This window comes from Pagrus major, chromosome 18 (genome assembly GCF_040436345.1).
Source record: "Pagrus major chromosome 18, Pma_NU_1.0".
In the NCBI taxonomy this organism is placed as follows: Eukaryota; Metazoa; Chordata; class Actinopteri; order Spariformes; family Sparidae; genus Pagrus; species Pagrus major.
In genome coordinates this window covers 26,348,209-26,364,952 of record NC_133232.1, presented here as the reverse complement: position 1 = coordinate 26,364,952, position 16,744 = coordinate 26,348,209, and the positions used below count along the sequence as shown (strand labels likewise).

The following is a 16,744-nucleotide window of genomic DNA, read 5'->3' as shown; positions in this document are numbered from 1 at the left end:
GATGACATGGCCCTCCTACCCAACAGTAGACCTGTCACGGTCCTGCACAAGATCTATGAATGAAAATGTGATTTACGGATAATTGATTGGTCCGAAGGTGGTGCTTTTTTCATATCTGTTATCTCGAACATAAGGTAGGCTGCACAAGTTACCATGGTGTTGCACCCTGGTAAGAAGTAAACCACCATCATAGGCCTGAAAACCTCTATAAGCACAAATCCTGCTTCACAGTACCGACCTCAGGGGTGAGAGAGCCAGATCACATATACTGTATATGGTGACAAAAGCTGTTGTTAATGCAAATGTCACAGAGTTTTAAATAAAAGTTTTTTAAAATTGTTCCAAAAGACACCATGAATTAACAATGATAAGATAAATCTTGTATCACCCTTGGCTCATCCTCAAAGCTCAGCTTTGGGAACATTGTGTACTGTGTGTTCATGATAAATTTACTTTCCAATCTGGCTTACCATCTTTGTTATGCCCGTAGATTTCGCATTACTCTGAACATGAGTAATGCTCAGGATTCTAAGGTTTTTGTCAATTCTCTGGAGCTCACTGTGAGGTAGATAATGAGGAGTTTAAAGTTGTAGGTGTTGAGTCCTTGCCCCTGAACAAAAGACTCTGAGTATACTGTATGTATTTTGCCTTGTTGTGGGTGCAAATGTGTGGAAGGGCTGATGCATACGTAAGACAAGCAGAAGATTAATTTAGCCAGAGATGACTTAAATCTTCATTAGACCAGTGAGGTAGACCAGGCTGGACTGAAGCCTGTAGTCTCATGTTAATTTACACCTCCACACATAAAAACTAATTAAATACAGACGTGTTTAAACCTGTTTGAGTCTCCTCCTCTGCCAATCCAGTGAGAAAAAAAAAAAATCTTTAAAGTTTCAATCCTTTTTAGCTCCTTTCACTTTTTCCTGGGGGGATAAATACAACATAATTCAAATCAATATCCTGTTCCAGTCTGAGGGCCCCCAGAGAAATTAAGAGTGAAGCCTGTGTAGTTTTATAGCCAAAGCTTATTTACAACTGGGTAGGTACCTGTAGCAAAAAAGGGGTGAAATATAGACAAAGAGTGCATCATTGACAGATCCATCTGCCACTTTGATTCATTTGTTTTTTCTTGCTGGCTAGAGGAAAATGTGTTGATTGAGCGGCAGAGCAGAGAAAACATAAAACTGAATATTTATGAGATAGTTTCCAACAAATATTTGATAATCAGAGATGAACACGATAATGTGGAAAACAAGATCCTGTAGCCACGAGGGGAAAACAAAGTGTCTAAGTTAGAGGAGGAGCTGAAGACCACACACACTCATCTTATCAGCGTTGCTAATAGAGTGTGATATACTCAGGGTTTTGCAATGTTTTGCTCAAAACGGCACACTCGCTCTCTCTTTTAGCCTTTTCTTCATGTCACCTCATCGTTTTATCCCTCCTCTTCACCTGTCCCCGTCCTCTGATTACTCTTCTCTCCATCCTCCTCTATCATCTCATCTCTCTCTTCTCTGCCGTATCACTCATGCTGTCCGCACATCCCATCCAATCTCTCCATCATTAACCCCCCCCCCCCCCAATCTATCTCTCCTCCTCCCTTCTCTCCATCCTGTTGCCCCGGCCACCCTCCCTCCCTCTACCTCATCCATCTTCCTGCCCTTCTGACTTTCCACTCCTTTTTACTTTTTCACCCCATCTCATCTCCTTCTCATCGCTGGTTCACTGTCTGTCTGGTTAGCAGAGCGGCTTAAGTGTCAGTGACACAGACACATATCCACACATGGATGCATATGAAGGCACACACACTCATTTCTCTTGACTCCATCTCGCTGTCAATCTCCCTTAACCTTTATTTTCTTCCATCATCTGTCATCCTCTGGAGAAAAGGGATATCATTAAAGTCAAGGCAGTATAATGTTATAACCTATTGATTTGGTTTCCCTAGTCTTTAATTTGCATTATACTCCATCAAATTTTCTCTCTCTGTGCTGCAGTTGTTTCCAATACAAGCACTGTCATCCACGCCTGCATGCATGTATTACTTTTAATCAAAGTTTTTGACCAAAAGAATTCAACTTTTGGTTTGTTTTGTCTCAGCTGACTTCAGACAAATGAACAACGCTTCTAAACATTGCAAAAGAGAACAAAGTACTAAAAATATCTAAATGAATAAGGCGCATTCACAACAAAATAAAGGAATCTTTGGAGGTTTGATGAATACCGAATAAAGTTTCTGCCAGCATTTGTTGGCCATGCATCAAGCATGAAAACAGAGAAATCCACTTAGCGATATTCTAATGCATCACTAATGACCACATCCCCACAACAATATCCCTATACATTAAAGCACTGTGACATAATTTATTCAACAAATGTGCTTCCACTACGTTCATCTAACTTAGTGATTTTTCTGTTTTTCTTCCTTTTCTCATTGAAAAATGATCTTTTAAATTGACAAACACCATATGCAGTGGCAGACTCAGGATGTTTGAGGGGCAGAGGCACAAAAAAATTAAAAGGGCCCCAGCTGTATGTGGTGTGGCACCAGCACGAAAACAGGGAGCTGGAAGGGCACCCTAGACGGCACTTTATCATGTTTTATCTACCATAGGAGCATCCAAGAGGGCACTTCGCAGCGTTTTTTTCCAAACACGGGAGCACCAGGGGGGTGATCAGTGTTTCAAATGTGATACAAATAATGAACGAAACAATCTTTAAAAAGATGTCTTTAAATAGGGACGTTGAATGACTGAGATTCAGTTTTGGACTTCGTTGATGTGTTTGTTTGTGCACACACAGACACAGACACACACACACACACACACAAACACACAAACACACTATCATTTTAAATTATGTTCTTAACTCACTGAAGCTGAGGTTATATAAATGCTAAGTGCACAGGTCACATATATGGACAGTGTTTCAGTTGTAGATCTCTGCACACATTTGCTTGCTCTCTCTCACTCGCACACACACATGAACACACACACACACAGATGCAGAGAGGCAGCATTAGTGTATAAGAGAAGGGTTATTGCCATATAATCCCATATTAAAGCTACACTAGCTGTTCTGACGATTGGTTCAGAGGCTTTTATAAGCAATCGGGCAACAGATACACACACACGCACTTACACGCACACGTACGTACATCGACAGAAGCATTCGGAATCCTTGTTGAAAGCAAAAGTTGTAATGAATGTTGAATGAGGAAACACACACAAAAAGCACCATGCACAGTACATGCACTGCACTGTAACACACGCACACAGACGTAATCATATGCATCAAATCCTGCTGTGACAGATGGATGGGATTACTCACCTGACACACACACACATACACACACAGATGCACACATAGTTCTGATGCTGTTATCCCACTATTTCTTTAAACAAATGTACACATGCAGGCAGACGTACACACTTTTATCAAGGACACAGACACTCTGTAAGAAACAAGACGTCCATCCAGAGCCAGACTCTGCGCTGTAGGGGTTATTTTTTGTTGTTTGTGTGGTCCAGAGGTTAAACCTGAGTATTTTGTCCATCAGTCCAGTTGTCTTTCTGTCGCTTGCTTCCATACAATCACCATTACAAGTACATCCATTCACATTCTGGCCAGTGTCTTAAATGTTGAATGAGCTGCTTTGAGAATAAAGACTGGAAGGCGTCCTCGGAGGGTCATAACAGAGCAATTTACCAAAAGAAAACAAATCATTTCAGGCTGTTATGCCATCGCTGACATATAGGCACACTTATTGTACATCCAATCTTGTCCAACAACTGTGTTCCGTCGCTTTCGCAGTCACTTACCTTTTCTTATCCTCCTCTTTGGTCCGCATGCTTCTCCTCTCCCTTGTTCTCGGTGTCTCTCTCTCTCTCTCTCTGTCTCTGATAGTCTTTTAGTCCTCAGTAGCTCTCTCCTCAGACTCTTTACCGCTCTCTATCTCTCTCTCCGTCTCATTCTGTTGCTGCTGATCCTCGCATACTCGCGGAGCCCGGTGATCCTCCCTCCTCTCTCTCTCTCTCTCTCCCTCCTCTCTCTCTCTCTCTCTGTATCCCTCTCTCCCTCCCTTTCTACCTTTCTCTGATCCGTCTCTCTCCCATTTTTTTCTCCTTACCTGCAGCTCTTCACACTCTCGCTCTTTCTCTTTAGCTTCACCATCACTCTGTCATTAATTCCTACACCGTTTATCTCTTTCACTCTGTCTATTTCCCTATTTCTGTCTCTTGATTGGTGGCTTATCCAATGCCATGCCCTGGTTTTTGTGTGTGTGCGTGTGTGTGCATGTGTGTGTGCCTGCATTGACCCTGGCATGGTGGTAGACCCAGTGAAACTTTGGCAGCATAAAAGTGTCTGCTCCCGGGAGTCGAGCCAGGACACAAACAAACAAACACACACGCTCGAGCACACAGAAACACACACTCTCGCTTCCATCAGTCACTTTATTTATATCTTTGCTTTTCTGCGTCTACTATTGCTTCTCTCTCTCTTCCCCTCTTTCTCATTCTGTCGCTCTCCCTCCCCGGTAGCTTCACCTCACTCTCCTCTCTGAGCTGTATTGTCACTGTCCTCCCTCTTCTTTGCCCCACTTTAGCCTCCCTTGCCACCCTTCTTCTCCTCTTCTTTTATCTTCATCTCACACACACACCTCATCCTCTGTGGTCGACTGTCGCACCTTTCCCACCCTTCTTCTATCGCACTCTCTCTCTTCCTCTGCTTCTATTCGTACCGGCTGAGGATGTTGGCTTCTTTCTTGAGGCAAACAAGACAAAAAACAAGATGAAGTGAAAGGAACGTGAGATTAAACGCCGCATGACATCAGGTTCTAATTATGTTTAATTAGTCTTTTTGTGCACGGCAGGGAGTGTGTATGTGCAAATGAATTTTCTCATTCGTCATGCTTCAGGGAAGATGAGAATATTTAGCAGGTATTTGCTTCTTTTACAGGCAAGTTTAAGAATTTGACCTTTAAGTTCGAAATTAAAAGTAGATTTAGTTTAATTTAATTAAGATAAGGTTGATGTCAGTGTTTGCAGTAATGAAATGAATGTGAAATAAAAGAAGCCGATGTTCTCACAAGTATACCAAAACTGTTATGTGGCTTATGTAACTGTGTTGTGAGTTACGACTGTCAGTGTGTGTGTGTGTGTGTGTGAACAATGAATTATTACCTGTGTGTGCGTTCCCTGAGTGGCCCCTTGATGCAGTGTCCATGTGAACGTCCCTCCTGGCCCCTCTCCCATCTGAAAATAACCGATGATGTATGCGCCACTGCAAAATGGTTGACTCACCTTGCGTTGTGTTTCAATTGACCTCTGGTGCGCCGAGCAAAGGTGTGTGCATGTGTGTAACTGTGTGTGTGTGTGTGTGACAGTGTGAAGTGGTTGTGCACATTACATAAGCAGTCAGGGTGCAGTGAAACACATGGGGCTACTAAACTGAATCCACGTGTGCTAGGAACGCTTGATTATGGCAAAAAACATAATCGCTATCATTTTTTCAATATTTTATTTAGTATTTATTAAGTATTTAACACGATGACTCATTGACTTCGGAAACATCATGCATTTGCTTTTTAACAGCTGATTTCCTTGAACTTTAACGGTGCACTGTGTGGTTTTCCGGACGAAATTTAAAGAGAAAGAGAGAGGAGAAAAATCTTCACTGATTGATTTTCATGACTGAATAAGCTGCATACACAAAGTTGTTCAGTTGTGGTAACATATCAAATAATTATTCCAGAGTTTATATTATTTTGTAATGGATATTTCTTAATTTTTCTGCATAGTGCACTTTTAGATATAATTCAAATGATAAACAAGAAAAAAATACATGTCTCGTAATGATATATAATATGATAAATATAAAGACATATTTAATATGTGATGTGTATTATAATGTTGTTTTAAATTGGTATATAAATGTGAGAAAGTATTGTTGAAATGCAACTTTCTCTTCCTTTTTGGCCATTTCAAGCACCGGTACCATAACAGCACTTAATAGATGTGTGTAGAAGTTGTGGAAAACAGGAGGCGAACAACTTCTCTCTTTCACTCTGTTTATTTAGCCGTTCATTCAACAGAAACCGGAACTGAAAACAGCGGGATAACCTCTAACCTTAGCCCACACCCTCTCTCTGTTGTCATGGTTACCCACTGACGCTTACTAGTGTGCATTGCCCAACAGTCAGTTGTCAGTGAGAGGGAAAACACTCAGATTATGGTGAATTATGTTTGTCCAGTCCACTACATGTGCATTAAAATCCAGCTTGACCGGGTTTTTGCATGCACAGCCTGGCTGAGAATGAGTTTGGGCTTGCAGTGACGGCCAAAAGCACACCACTGTAAAGGAAAGGGGTGTGTTGGATTTATAACGCACGATAAAAGAGAACATATCTGGGAAATGGAATGCGGCACAATGATTTTATTTAATGATCTTGTTTTCATAATCTTTGGAAGCCAAAATCATTACTGGAAATAAAATTCGATTAATCGCCCAGCATGACATAGTTGTGCTGAAATGAGAGGTCTCAGTGATTTGATTTTGGAGGAGGATGTCATTTTCTCTTCTCTTCTCTTCTCTTCTCTTCTCTTCTCTTCTCTTCTCTTCTCTTCTCTTCTCTTCTCTTTTCCCCTTGACCTCTCTCCCTCCCTTGGCTTCCTTATTTCTATCAGCTGATTGTGTCTCTTTGAACTTGACTGGGAAATGGGAGTCTGAGGACACATTGATCTGTTTTCTCATCAGCGAACAAACGTACATGTTCACATACACACTGGAGGCAAACACCCATGCACACACGTAGACACCCGCGTCTCGGCCTCAGACAAACACACAGCCACGTCACCCTGACACATACACAAGAACTCTAATTACACCTCTGCTAAATCCCTCTCTCTCTCTTTCATCCCACCTCTGCTTCCCATCTGAGCCCCCAGGTGTCCGAAAAAACGTGTGTATTTGTGTGTAATGGCGGGATGGTCAGAGGTGAGCTTGTGTCTGTGAAGGAGCAGTGAGGAGCCCTGCGGGGGTTCTAGTGAGACTGTGTTTTCTAGATGTTCTATTGTGAAAAATGATGAAAATCACTGTTGAGAGGAGAGCAATGATTTCCCAACGCAAAAGAACAGAGGAGGGAGGAGAAGAAGGGGAAAAAAGGAAACGGTGATGAGGTGAGGACAGTCAGAAAATGAACCTGAATTATCTAGTATGGAATTATTTGAATGGTTTTATCAACCTAAACCTCAAATTGAAACTCATTTATTCTTGTATCTGGTTCTGTGTAGGCTTCAAGTCTTGGATAGCTGATGCCAAAATTATCCATGTGTACCTGGTGGACGTCTTGCTCCACAGTTCCACATTATTGAGTGACAGTTGTGACGAACATGCCAGAAACATTTCTTTGTGTTTCTCTGACAGATTAAACCCTAACGCTTTAAGTATTTAAATTAGGGCTGTCAAAGTTAATGCTTTAATGCTCTGTCTTAATTTAAAATGAATTATATGTTAATTATATTTAATTGCATCAATTGTGTTTCACTGTTTATCCCACTGGGCATCTCTTGGGGATAATAAACTTTAAAAAGGGAATTCAGACTTGATGTCATGAAGTGAGTCTGTGTCAGTTTGGAAAGAAGAAAAGGCACAATCTCTCTCGAAATAATACATTTACTTTTCCTCTGTTCATTTGCTGCTACAGCCTTACTTTGACCAGGACTTTGTGTTAGCAAAAGTTAGCAAACTTCAGACAGATATTGCCATCTTACGACACTGCATGTCATAGATAAACATTTCAGTGGTTTTATCACTATAATCAGTGCTGTGCCCTGTCAGTTATGTAAGGTTTTGTTGTTGGACCCAGTGTGCTACAGTGACTGAGAATGCTCTCTGCATACTTAATGACAAATCCAGGGTTAAGACAGAAGTAAACAAGCCTCAACAACAGCAGTGGCCCTGCAGTAATGGTGTGTTTTTGTGATGCATGAAGAAAGAAGAAAGTGGCAAAGGAGGGAGTCCAGACAAGAAAAAAGATTAACTTAAAACAAACGATTCATCAAAAATAATGTCAACACAAATGAATGATGGGGTGTGGAAATCAGCGTTATCAGCAGTGGAATGTGCTGTGGAGGTGTTGAAAGTGCAAAAGAAGGTGATGCAGGGTGGATGTCAGCTAAGGGAGAGACAGAGTGAGCACATGGGCCAGCTGTTATAGGCTATGAGGCCCAGGTGAACTACAGTAGGTCAGCTGAAGACCCTCCACGTCAGCCAATTTCCTGCTGAGGTTTTATTTTTTTGCCAAGAAATACGTGTAGGAGATCCTGTAGAGCCTGTTGAAAATATGGCCATCGAAATGCCCTTTAGAAAAGACTTAAAGGAGACATATTATGCTTATTTTCAGGTTTATAATTGTATTTTGGGTTACTAAAAGAAAAGCGTTACATGCTTTAATTCTAAAGAAACACATCCGTTTTCTCACACTGTCCAATGCTGCAGCTCTGTATTCCCCCTCTGTCTGAGACACTTTAGCTCCTGTTTCTTCCAGGTCCCCCGTCCTGAATACCCAGTCTGCTCTGATTGGTCAGCTCACACACGCCTGATCCAGCACCCCTAACAACGACAGAGCAGCTAAATCAATTTTTATGTGCCAAGCTAGCCGCTAAGCATTAATTATGCAGATGTGTGACATGGTGACGTAGTGTGATGTCACAAAGTCACAGAATTAAAGGCGGGACTACTGACAAGGTGTTTCAGGAGCAGTGTTTTCTGTGGGAGAGAGGAGCTTCTGTTGGTGCGGGCTTTGACCTTTTTGATTTTAGATCTTTGACATGCACAAGAACCTATATAGTACACTGAATGAAAGGAAGAAAACGAAAATGCACAATAGGTCTCCTTCAAACTTTTCATAAAAATCAATTTGCAAAGAAATTTAGTCCTGTTTTAATATACAGTCTTTCACCAAACACCAAAACCACACTGACTCTTCTTTCTTTATGTCAGCAAAGGCAAAATCCACAGGCCCCCATTACTTGAAATGAATTTAACTTGAATAAATCTCATTAAATCCTACATGTGTATCTAAGGACCACTAATCACTGGTGTCCTCCTGTGGTCTGCCACTGATCTCCTGCTGGCTGGGCTTAGTACTCACTGCATGTATTTCCTTGCTGAAATTTCACTTTTTTCCACTTCTACTATTAAATCTGATTCTAATGCGGGAGGTCACAGATAGCAAGTTCCTCACTTTACAATAATAGGCTGACAAGAAATGTCATCTTAATATCAGAAATTTCCCTTTCAAGTTGGAGAAAAACATTCATATTTTCTTTTCCCCAAAATCTGTCTCAAAGAATTTCTAAATAATAATTTGGGACCAGCAAACACTCACATTTTCATGGGCTAAAGCAACTGTCAGAGGGAACAATTGCAGACCGGGATCATTCCAGATATTGTTCAATTTGATTCTGGCACCACAGTAATGGCGGCATCACACATTACATGGATCAGTCAGTAGATTGTCAGTAGAACAGCAATATCATCACTATGCTGCCTGCCTGTAAGTGTGTGTAGCTCAGCCCCACCCTTGGTCAGACAGACACACAGACCTGCTGCAGAGAGAGATGTAGACAACGATGTAACCTGATCACAATCTTTTTTAAAATACTAAGAAAATACAGGCCCAGGGCAGATACAGACCCTGCTACACACTTCTAGTCTAGTTTGATGCTTTTGTACTGTGGAGCATAATGAACATTGCAGCTTACAGGGCAGATTTATGTCATTCCATGCAGGTGCATTTCCAGGAAACTGTGATTGTGATGCAACTCTGAAATTACAGCTCCTAATGCATTATTACCAAGAGTGACCGGGGTGAGAGACTGGATGGATAAAGGGAGGGAAAGTGAAGGAGAGAGAAGGAGGAGGAGGAGGAGGAGGAGGAGGCGAGAAATCCCAGACCTCGCCAGCATCTGTGTCCTGTTTTGTCAGTAATCTCTTCACTGTTGCGTAAGGGCTGCGCCTCAACAAGCTCTGAGCTCCCTGTCCGTCACACCCTGCAGTACAGTCAGTAGTTTTATCAATATACGCAAGGCTCATATGCCTTTCCATATGTGTCGATGAAACACATTCATGTGTGAGGACACTCGATGGTCAGATTTGTCCCTTTGAGCATTTGTGTTTGTTTTCGATGGTGTTAAGGGAGCTTGAGAGCATACGTCCACAGAGAAGCCCAGTTCCTCTGAAGTAGGGCAATAGGACATGTGACCTACACTTCAACACACAAACACAGGCACACACTAACACAGTGAAGATGATTTGAGAAAGTACTGAACTGTAGCATAGTTTTGGTGAGTGTGTGTGTGTGTGTGTGTGTGTGTGTGTGTGTGTTCCTAATCCTATTACTGATCAACCATTACACACTAAGAAGGCAAAGACGAAAGAGAGAGAGAAGCAGAGAGAAAGATTTGGAGTTAGAGTTACTTTGCTGTAGTAACATAATTTAAACTCTTGTTGTTATGTCGGGAAAAATGTCAACACCAGCATTTTTCCATGTTGACATGTCTTTTTACATTTCCATTTCTGTTTCACAAAAAGGCACAAAAAGCACTTGGTTAAGGTTAGGAAAAGATCAAGTTTTGGCTGAAAATACCACATTTTGCAGCACCGACACAGCTTGTTAGTGTTCTAGAAAATGTCACAATGTCTCCTCAAAGAAATCTTTTTTTTTTTTTTGGGCTACAAACAAGGCTGAAAAATGTCCTGAAAATGTCCAGGCGTCTCCTCAAAAATACCTAGTTTTGTGGCCACCAATAGGCCGAAAAATGTCCTGGAAAATGTCCCAACGTCTCCTCAAAAACACCTGGTTTTGTGCAGAGACAGCTGTTAAGTGGTCCCAGATTGTAGTCTCTCACTTCTCGCCTACCTGTCATGCCACTTCCATTCACTCCTCCTCCTGATGAGAAAGTTATCTAAAATACATGTTATCTGAACAGAAACACACAATGCCATCATTTTATTCTGGCCATCGGGCTGAGAGACTATCCACACTTTGCTCCTTGGTTTTAGTGTTAATTGCAGTGCTTACTCACTACTTTAATGTCACACTGAATGGATGTTGCAGCACTTTTAAGGATGGAACATGTGATTGGGACATTAGGGGCTGTAAGAGAGAGAAGAGGGGAAGAGAGATGAAAGAGGGGAGTGTGCTGACAGGGTCTCTGGTGTCACTGCACTGCAAGAAGAAAGTTGGGTAGAGGACAGGGGGTGTTTATACACTCAAACACACACATAGATCATCCGCAGTTAGACATTTATGTAATGAAGTCCGGAAAACACCTTCATGAATGTATGTAAATGCGCCCGCCTCTATATTTGTTAAAACCGTAAACAGTGAAAATATGCTTGTGTTTGCATACATGTCTCAAAAATGTGTTTTCTTATTAAAATGCAAGCAAGCACAAACACACACTGCTCATTTTGATCGGATGTGAGCTGTCACCACATGAGCTGCCATTCATCTTTCATCTTCAATTAGCCATCCATCATCCTTCATCTCTGTCTCGTGTTTCCATTTCTCCGCCACCACCTCTGGAGGATAATTTCGCCCAAACCCTGGCAGACGTACCTGTGCATCTGCCGCGTTTCTGAAAAAAAAAAAAGGCTGCTGAGCTTCATTCCAGCAATTAGGCGCAGCAGAGGGAAGGATCAGAAAATGTTCATGTAGAAGCAGAACAAACAGACAGTGACTTTAAGCAGGGGATAAGCCAAGACATCCTGCTCCATATTTCATGAGTGAGACTCCTCCTGGTGTCCGGAGACATTTTAGAATCACTCGCTAAGAGCTGCAACAATTAGTTTGGTTGTCAACTATTTGATTAAACAGTTTGAGTCATTTTTTTTTTTTTTTTTAGAAGAAAGCCAAAAGTCTCTGATTCCAGCTTGTTAGATGTGAATAATTTCTCGTTTCTTTACTTCTCTCTGACAGTAAACTGAATATACTGTCATGGACAAAAGAAGGACGTCATCTTGGGCTTTGGGAAATACTGATCAAATTTTTTTTCGAAAGCTGATCGATGAATCAAAAAGTCAGCCCTACTTCCATTAGTGTGACAAAGAATGAAAATAAAGATGGTAGATGGAAAACAATTGAAAGAGAAAAATAACGAAAGTGACAAGGTCATTTTTTACAATATGTTTTGCAGGTTGTTTGTCATTTTCAATTTTCTTGCGTTTCTTTATTTTCTCTATTTTCTACAGAAATGTTCAATTTAAGCTTCATCATGTTTCCTGTTAGGTTCTCAAAAAGTTATTGATAGGCCACAAATACAAAGGTCAGAGAGAGAACAAACAGGTGGACTACATGAAGCAGAGAGAAGTAAAAGAGGCTGATGGTAGATGACTCTGGCTTTGCTGACGATGAGTATTTTAGCCCTCTAAGGGATAGTAACAAATGCGTGTAATGTATGCAGATATTTTAACATTCATGCCATCGTTTGTTCCTGTTATCTTCTGGTCAATGCAATAAAGTTTTGTCCTTTTGCTCTGTTTTTTTTTCCTTTGTTGCCCTCTGCCCCTCTCAGTGTCTCCCTCCTCTCAGCCTCTACGCTTGTGTAAAGTTTGGTGCTAAATTTACCATGAATATTGTACTTTAATCCAGCTCAAGGAGGTTTTCTCGGCATAAGTGGCTTTCACACACACTTGAAACTTGTTTAAAACTTCTCTCTCTTTTTTGCCTATCCTCTATCATCTTTCATGACTGTCTCACTTTCACTCGCTCCTTCTCCCTCCTCTTCTGTCTCACGACTCTCCTTCACTTTCATCTTTCATCTGTAATTCTCTCCATTGCTGGTCTCTCTGTGTGTGTTTGTGTACTCACCTTGGGCCGTGTTCAGATTTAATTGCACATACCGAGAGGAGTTAATATCTCATTAAAAACAACACTAAAAAAACCCCTGCAGTATGTAAATGTTGCGGCAAAATAAAATTAGGGTGTTTTTATAGATGTTACCTGAATCTTTTTTGTGAAATCAGGGGCTTTGTATGTTGTTTTGACATGTTTTGCTTTTTTACCATTCCATAACATCGCACTGTTTAATTTGCCTGCCGCTTTATGTTGATGTTGAAATTAGAAACATCCTCCCTACACCTAGAACCCTAGTATTTGTCAAAATTACCCCTCTCTTTGGTTTTGCTCTGTTTCATATGCGTAAGGCTGTCTTCTCTCTCTTCACAGGAAAGAAAAGCTTCTTTATTTGTGCTGTAGAGCAGTGCAAAATATATTTTTTGAATCTTAAAGACTGGCAAAGGGCCACAATGCCAACTATAGAACACAATTTAGAGACTGCAGTGGCTGCCAGTCCTCTTGGCAATGGTGGCGTGTGTTTATTATAATTATGCTAATTTGCGAATAACATTTGGGGAACGACTTTTCGATACATATTTAAAAATAACACCGCGACAATTTCCCTTGCTCAGAGCGCTGACCTTTTGTTCCAGGTCTTGTAGGCAGCATGTCATGGTGTTGATGCCGTTTGGACTCCTTGCATTAATTGTGGCTCAAATGAACAAATAACAAGGAGGGTTACTTTGAAGCTCTCTTCAGGCAGCCTTAGACATGGCACAGAAACAAATTCCATTAAGAGATTTCTTTGGCTTTAGATGTATAGCACTCAGTTTAAGAGCAGCTGCACAGTGCCCAAAGAGTAATGGTGCGTCTCCTTCTCTCTCTCCCTCGCTCTCTCTCACACTTTACCTCTGTAGTCCCGAGTGGTGGCGTGCATGACAGCCATCCTCAGTCAGATGGATGATCGTCACTATGATACATACATAGAAACCTTCAGTGGAACCTCTGATCTGGTGGTAAGCACACACACACACACACACACACACACACACACACCTGCACATGTCTGAAACTGTAGTGATAAACATTCAGGTACATTCATCTTGTCTTTTATTTCACTGCAGGACTTCCTGATGGAGTCCTTCCTGCTTTTCAAGGACCTGATTGGGAAACATGTGTATCCCTCTGACTGGATGGCCATGATCATGGTGCAGAACAGGTACCTTACTACATCCATACACAAACAGCTAAACACCACCACAGTCTGAAATCTGCTTTTATAACTGAACAGGACACAGCTGCCCCGGGCTCGACCTGCTGTAGGGGCATCGAGGCTTGGTGTATGTGACTTTTAAAGGATTGTTGATATTCACACAAACCCACACAGGGTTGAGTCAGAGATAGCAAAGCTGGGATCAGGGCTGCTATGATGAAAATGGCTGATGTGACAAATGTGTTTGTGTGCGTGAGCTGATGGAGTGAAAGCCATGGGTGTATTTTTTTTGTGATGTAAGCTAGAGGGGAGGCTGCTGCTGTGTCAGAGGAAGAGAAAAGGCAAATAGGTAGAAAAGAGAGTGAGGCAGAGGAAGACAGGTTGATAAAGAGTTTTCAGACTGAAGTTATAGAAGAGATGTGTCGGTACAAAAAGAGAGAGGAATGAAAAAGGAGGTGAGGGAGTTTTTCAGCTCTGAATAACTGTGATAGATAGATAGTGCTGGGGCAGAAAGACTGGGAGCAGCTTTCCTATTTAACTTTAGAAACGCACGAAGTCACAACTCACTGATACACCTGCACACTGTGTGAAGTTGCTATCATGATCTATCACTGTGACATAAGTTTTGAATCTGAAGCAATAGTACAGCCTCGGCTGAAATAGCACTGTGAGCTCGAGCGGCTGTCAAAGCTGAAATTCTTTGATAAACAACAAATAAGTTACATTTGTGATAAGTGACAGATTCTCATCTTTTTATTCTTAGACTGACTTTTTTTTCTTTAAGTTGTTATTTTTTTTATGTATGAATCTGTCATCAACAATCAAACTGCTGCATGAGGGAGTTATTTTTGTAGCATTGATGTCCATTTCCCTTGATACGACTCTGCTTTATCTGTGTATTTTGTTTGGGTTTGTACAATAAATGTGTGCATTTCTGTCTATCAGAGTGTTCCTGAGGGCCATCAATACCTACGCAGATACTATGAACCAGAAGTTCCTCAATAATGATGATTTTGAAGTACAGGTAAGAGGCTTTGTATGGTGAAAGCTGGCTGTATGACTTGTATGTGTCCACAAATCCTTAAAAAGTCTAATATCCAGTCATCTGAATTTAAGGCATAAAAAGCTTCTACAAGGAACTTTTGTTGATTCTGGCAGCCCCTTTGGAGAAAAGATGACGATGGTTAAACAAAGTAAAATTTGTTTTCGCGCATTCATACAACCAGGATATACAGCAGCTTTTTTTCTTCCGGCTGTGAGACTCCTCAATTCATCCTCAGCACTCTGCCATAAAAAATAGTTTTAGTTTTATGACTTATTTAACCCGGATAAGTAGGAATCTGACCCGGTGACAGGCATTAGGAATAACTATAATAATTATACAGAAATAGCCAATCTTCTTGCTGATGGCCTCATGTTCTTATGTAGGTCATTGAGAGGGATCAGTATTAAATTTAGACATAACCAGTTAAAAGTTACTTGTAGTCTGTTTAAAATGTCTTGAATACAGTTTTGACAGGTATTTAAAAAAATGTATTGTATTATAAAGTAAACATTACTTATTGTTAGTTCAGTCATGCTTTTGTGTTTTTGGGAAAAATGTGTTTTCATCACACAGTAACAAAATTACAAAACCAAATCAACATATGCTTGTTGGACCAATAATGACAATGGAGCAACCCCATCCAACATCCCCATCAACTTCAATTCTTTAAGAGAGCCCTGTTTTGCTGTGAAGCTCCAGCAATGTTTTGAGTGCAACTAAACCTTCCTCGACTCTCCATTGACGAAGTCTTGCGGAAACCCTGTTTCAACATGGATGTCTATTGTCTCTCTCTACATTCCTCCTCCTCCCATCTAGTTATGGAACAACTACTTCCACTTGGCGGTGGCGTTTATTACCCAGGAGTCTCTGCAGCTTCAGCATTTCTCCCCAACCAAGAGGAACAAGATTCTGGCCAAGTGAGAGAGGGGCCATATAATTTCCTTATTTACCACACCTACACAACAACACTCTAATGAAACACTCAGTGATTTGTGATCTATTTTGGAGTCTGCGTTTACTGTTTACACTCCCACTGCCTATTAAAGGCGCGTGGTGCCTGTAGACAGACATTCAATTTAGTTCATGTTGGGACACATTAGTGCAGCGTTATCTCTTCCACCGGGTTGCTCAGTTTCTGAAGGTGTAAAATAACAGTATTGATCGGGCCATTGATTCTAAACTGCAGGGCTGATTTCTCTTTCTGTGTCTGTCCCTGTGTATTTTCTCTATTTCTTTATTTCTCTATTTCAGATACGGAGACATGAGAAGGCTCATTGGCTTTGCTATACGTGATATCTGGTACAAACTAGGTAAGAAAATCCAGTCAGTTATTTATATGTGTGGGGTTGTCTTGTAGCTTCTGGGTATGCAAACTTGTAATTACCCTGATATCAAGACATACCAGAGTGTGTAGGTGGCTGCAGGTGTCTCTTCACTTTCACTTCACTTCACTTCACTTCACACAACCGAGTGCCAGTAGAGTTGGTTTTCAGTACAGCATTTTAATGTGTTCAAATGTCAGCACCATTTAGTGTGAGTATGGTATAGAGCTAGGCTGTGAAAACATGGCTTGGTTTAGATGTATTCTGTGAAAAAATTAGGTAAAAAGCATTGGTTATATGTACTCATTTAACTTTGCCCA

The 16,744-nt window shown here is 41.1% G+C and overlaps 1 protein-coding gene across 1 annotated transcript in view; it reads left to right on the top strand.

Moving 5' to 3' along the window:
* dock2-like (dedicator of cytokinesis protein 2) overlaps positions 1-16,744 on the top strand; it is a 116,006-nt gene that overhangs the window by 79,822 nt on the left and 19,440 nt on the right. The window contains exons 27-31 of the mRNA XM_073487116.1: positions 13,762-13,860; positions 13,969-14,063; positions 15,003-15,081; positions 15,919-16,019; positions 16,354-16,412. Coding sequence (XP_073343217.1) covers positions 13,762-13,860; positions 13,969-14,063; positions 15,003-15,081; positions 15,919-16,019; positions 16,354-16,412 — 433 coding nt within the window. The remainder of the gene's footprint in view (positions 1-13,761; positions 13,861-13,968; positions 14,064-15,002; positions 15,082-15,918; positions 16,020-16,353; positions 16,413-16,744) is intronic.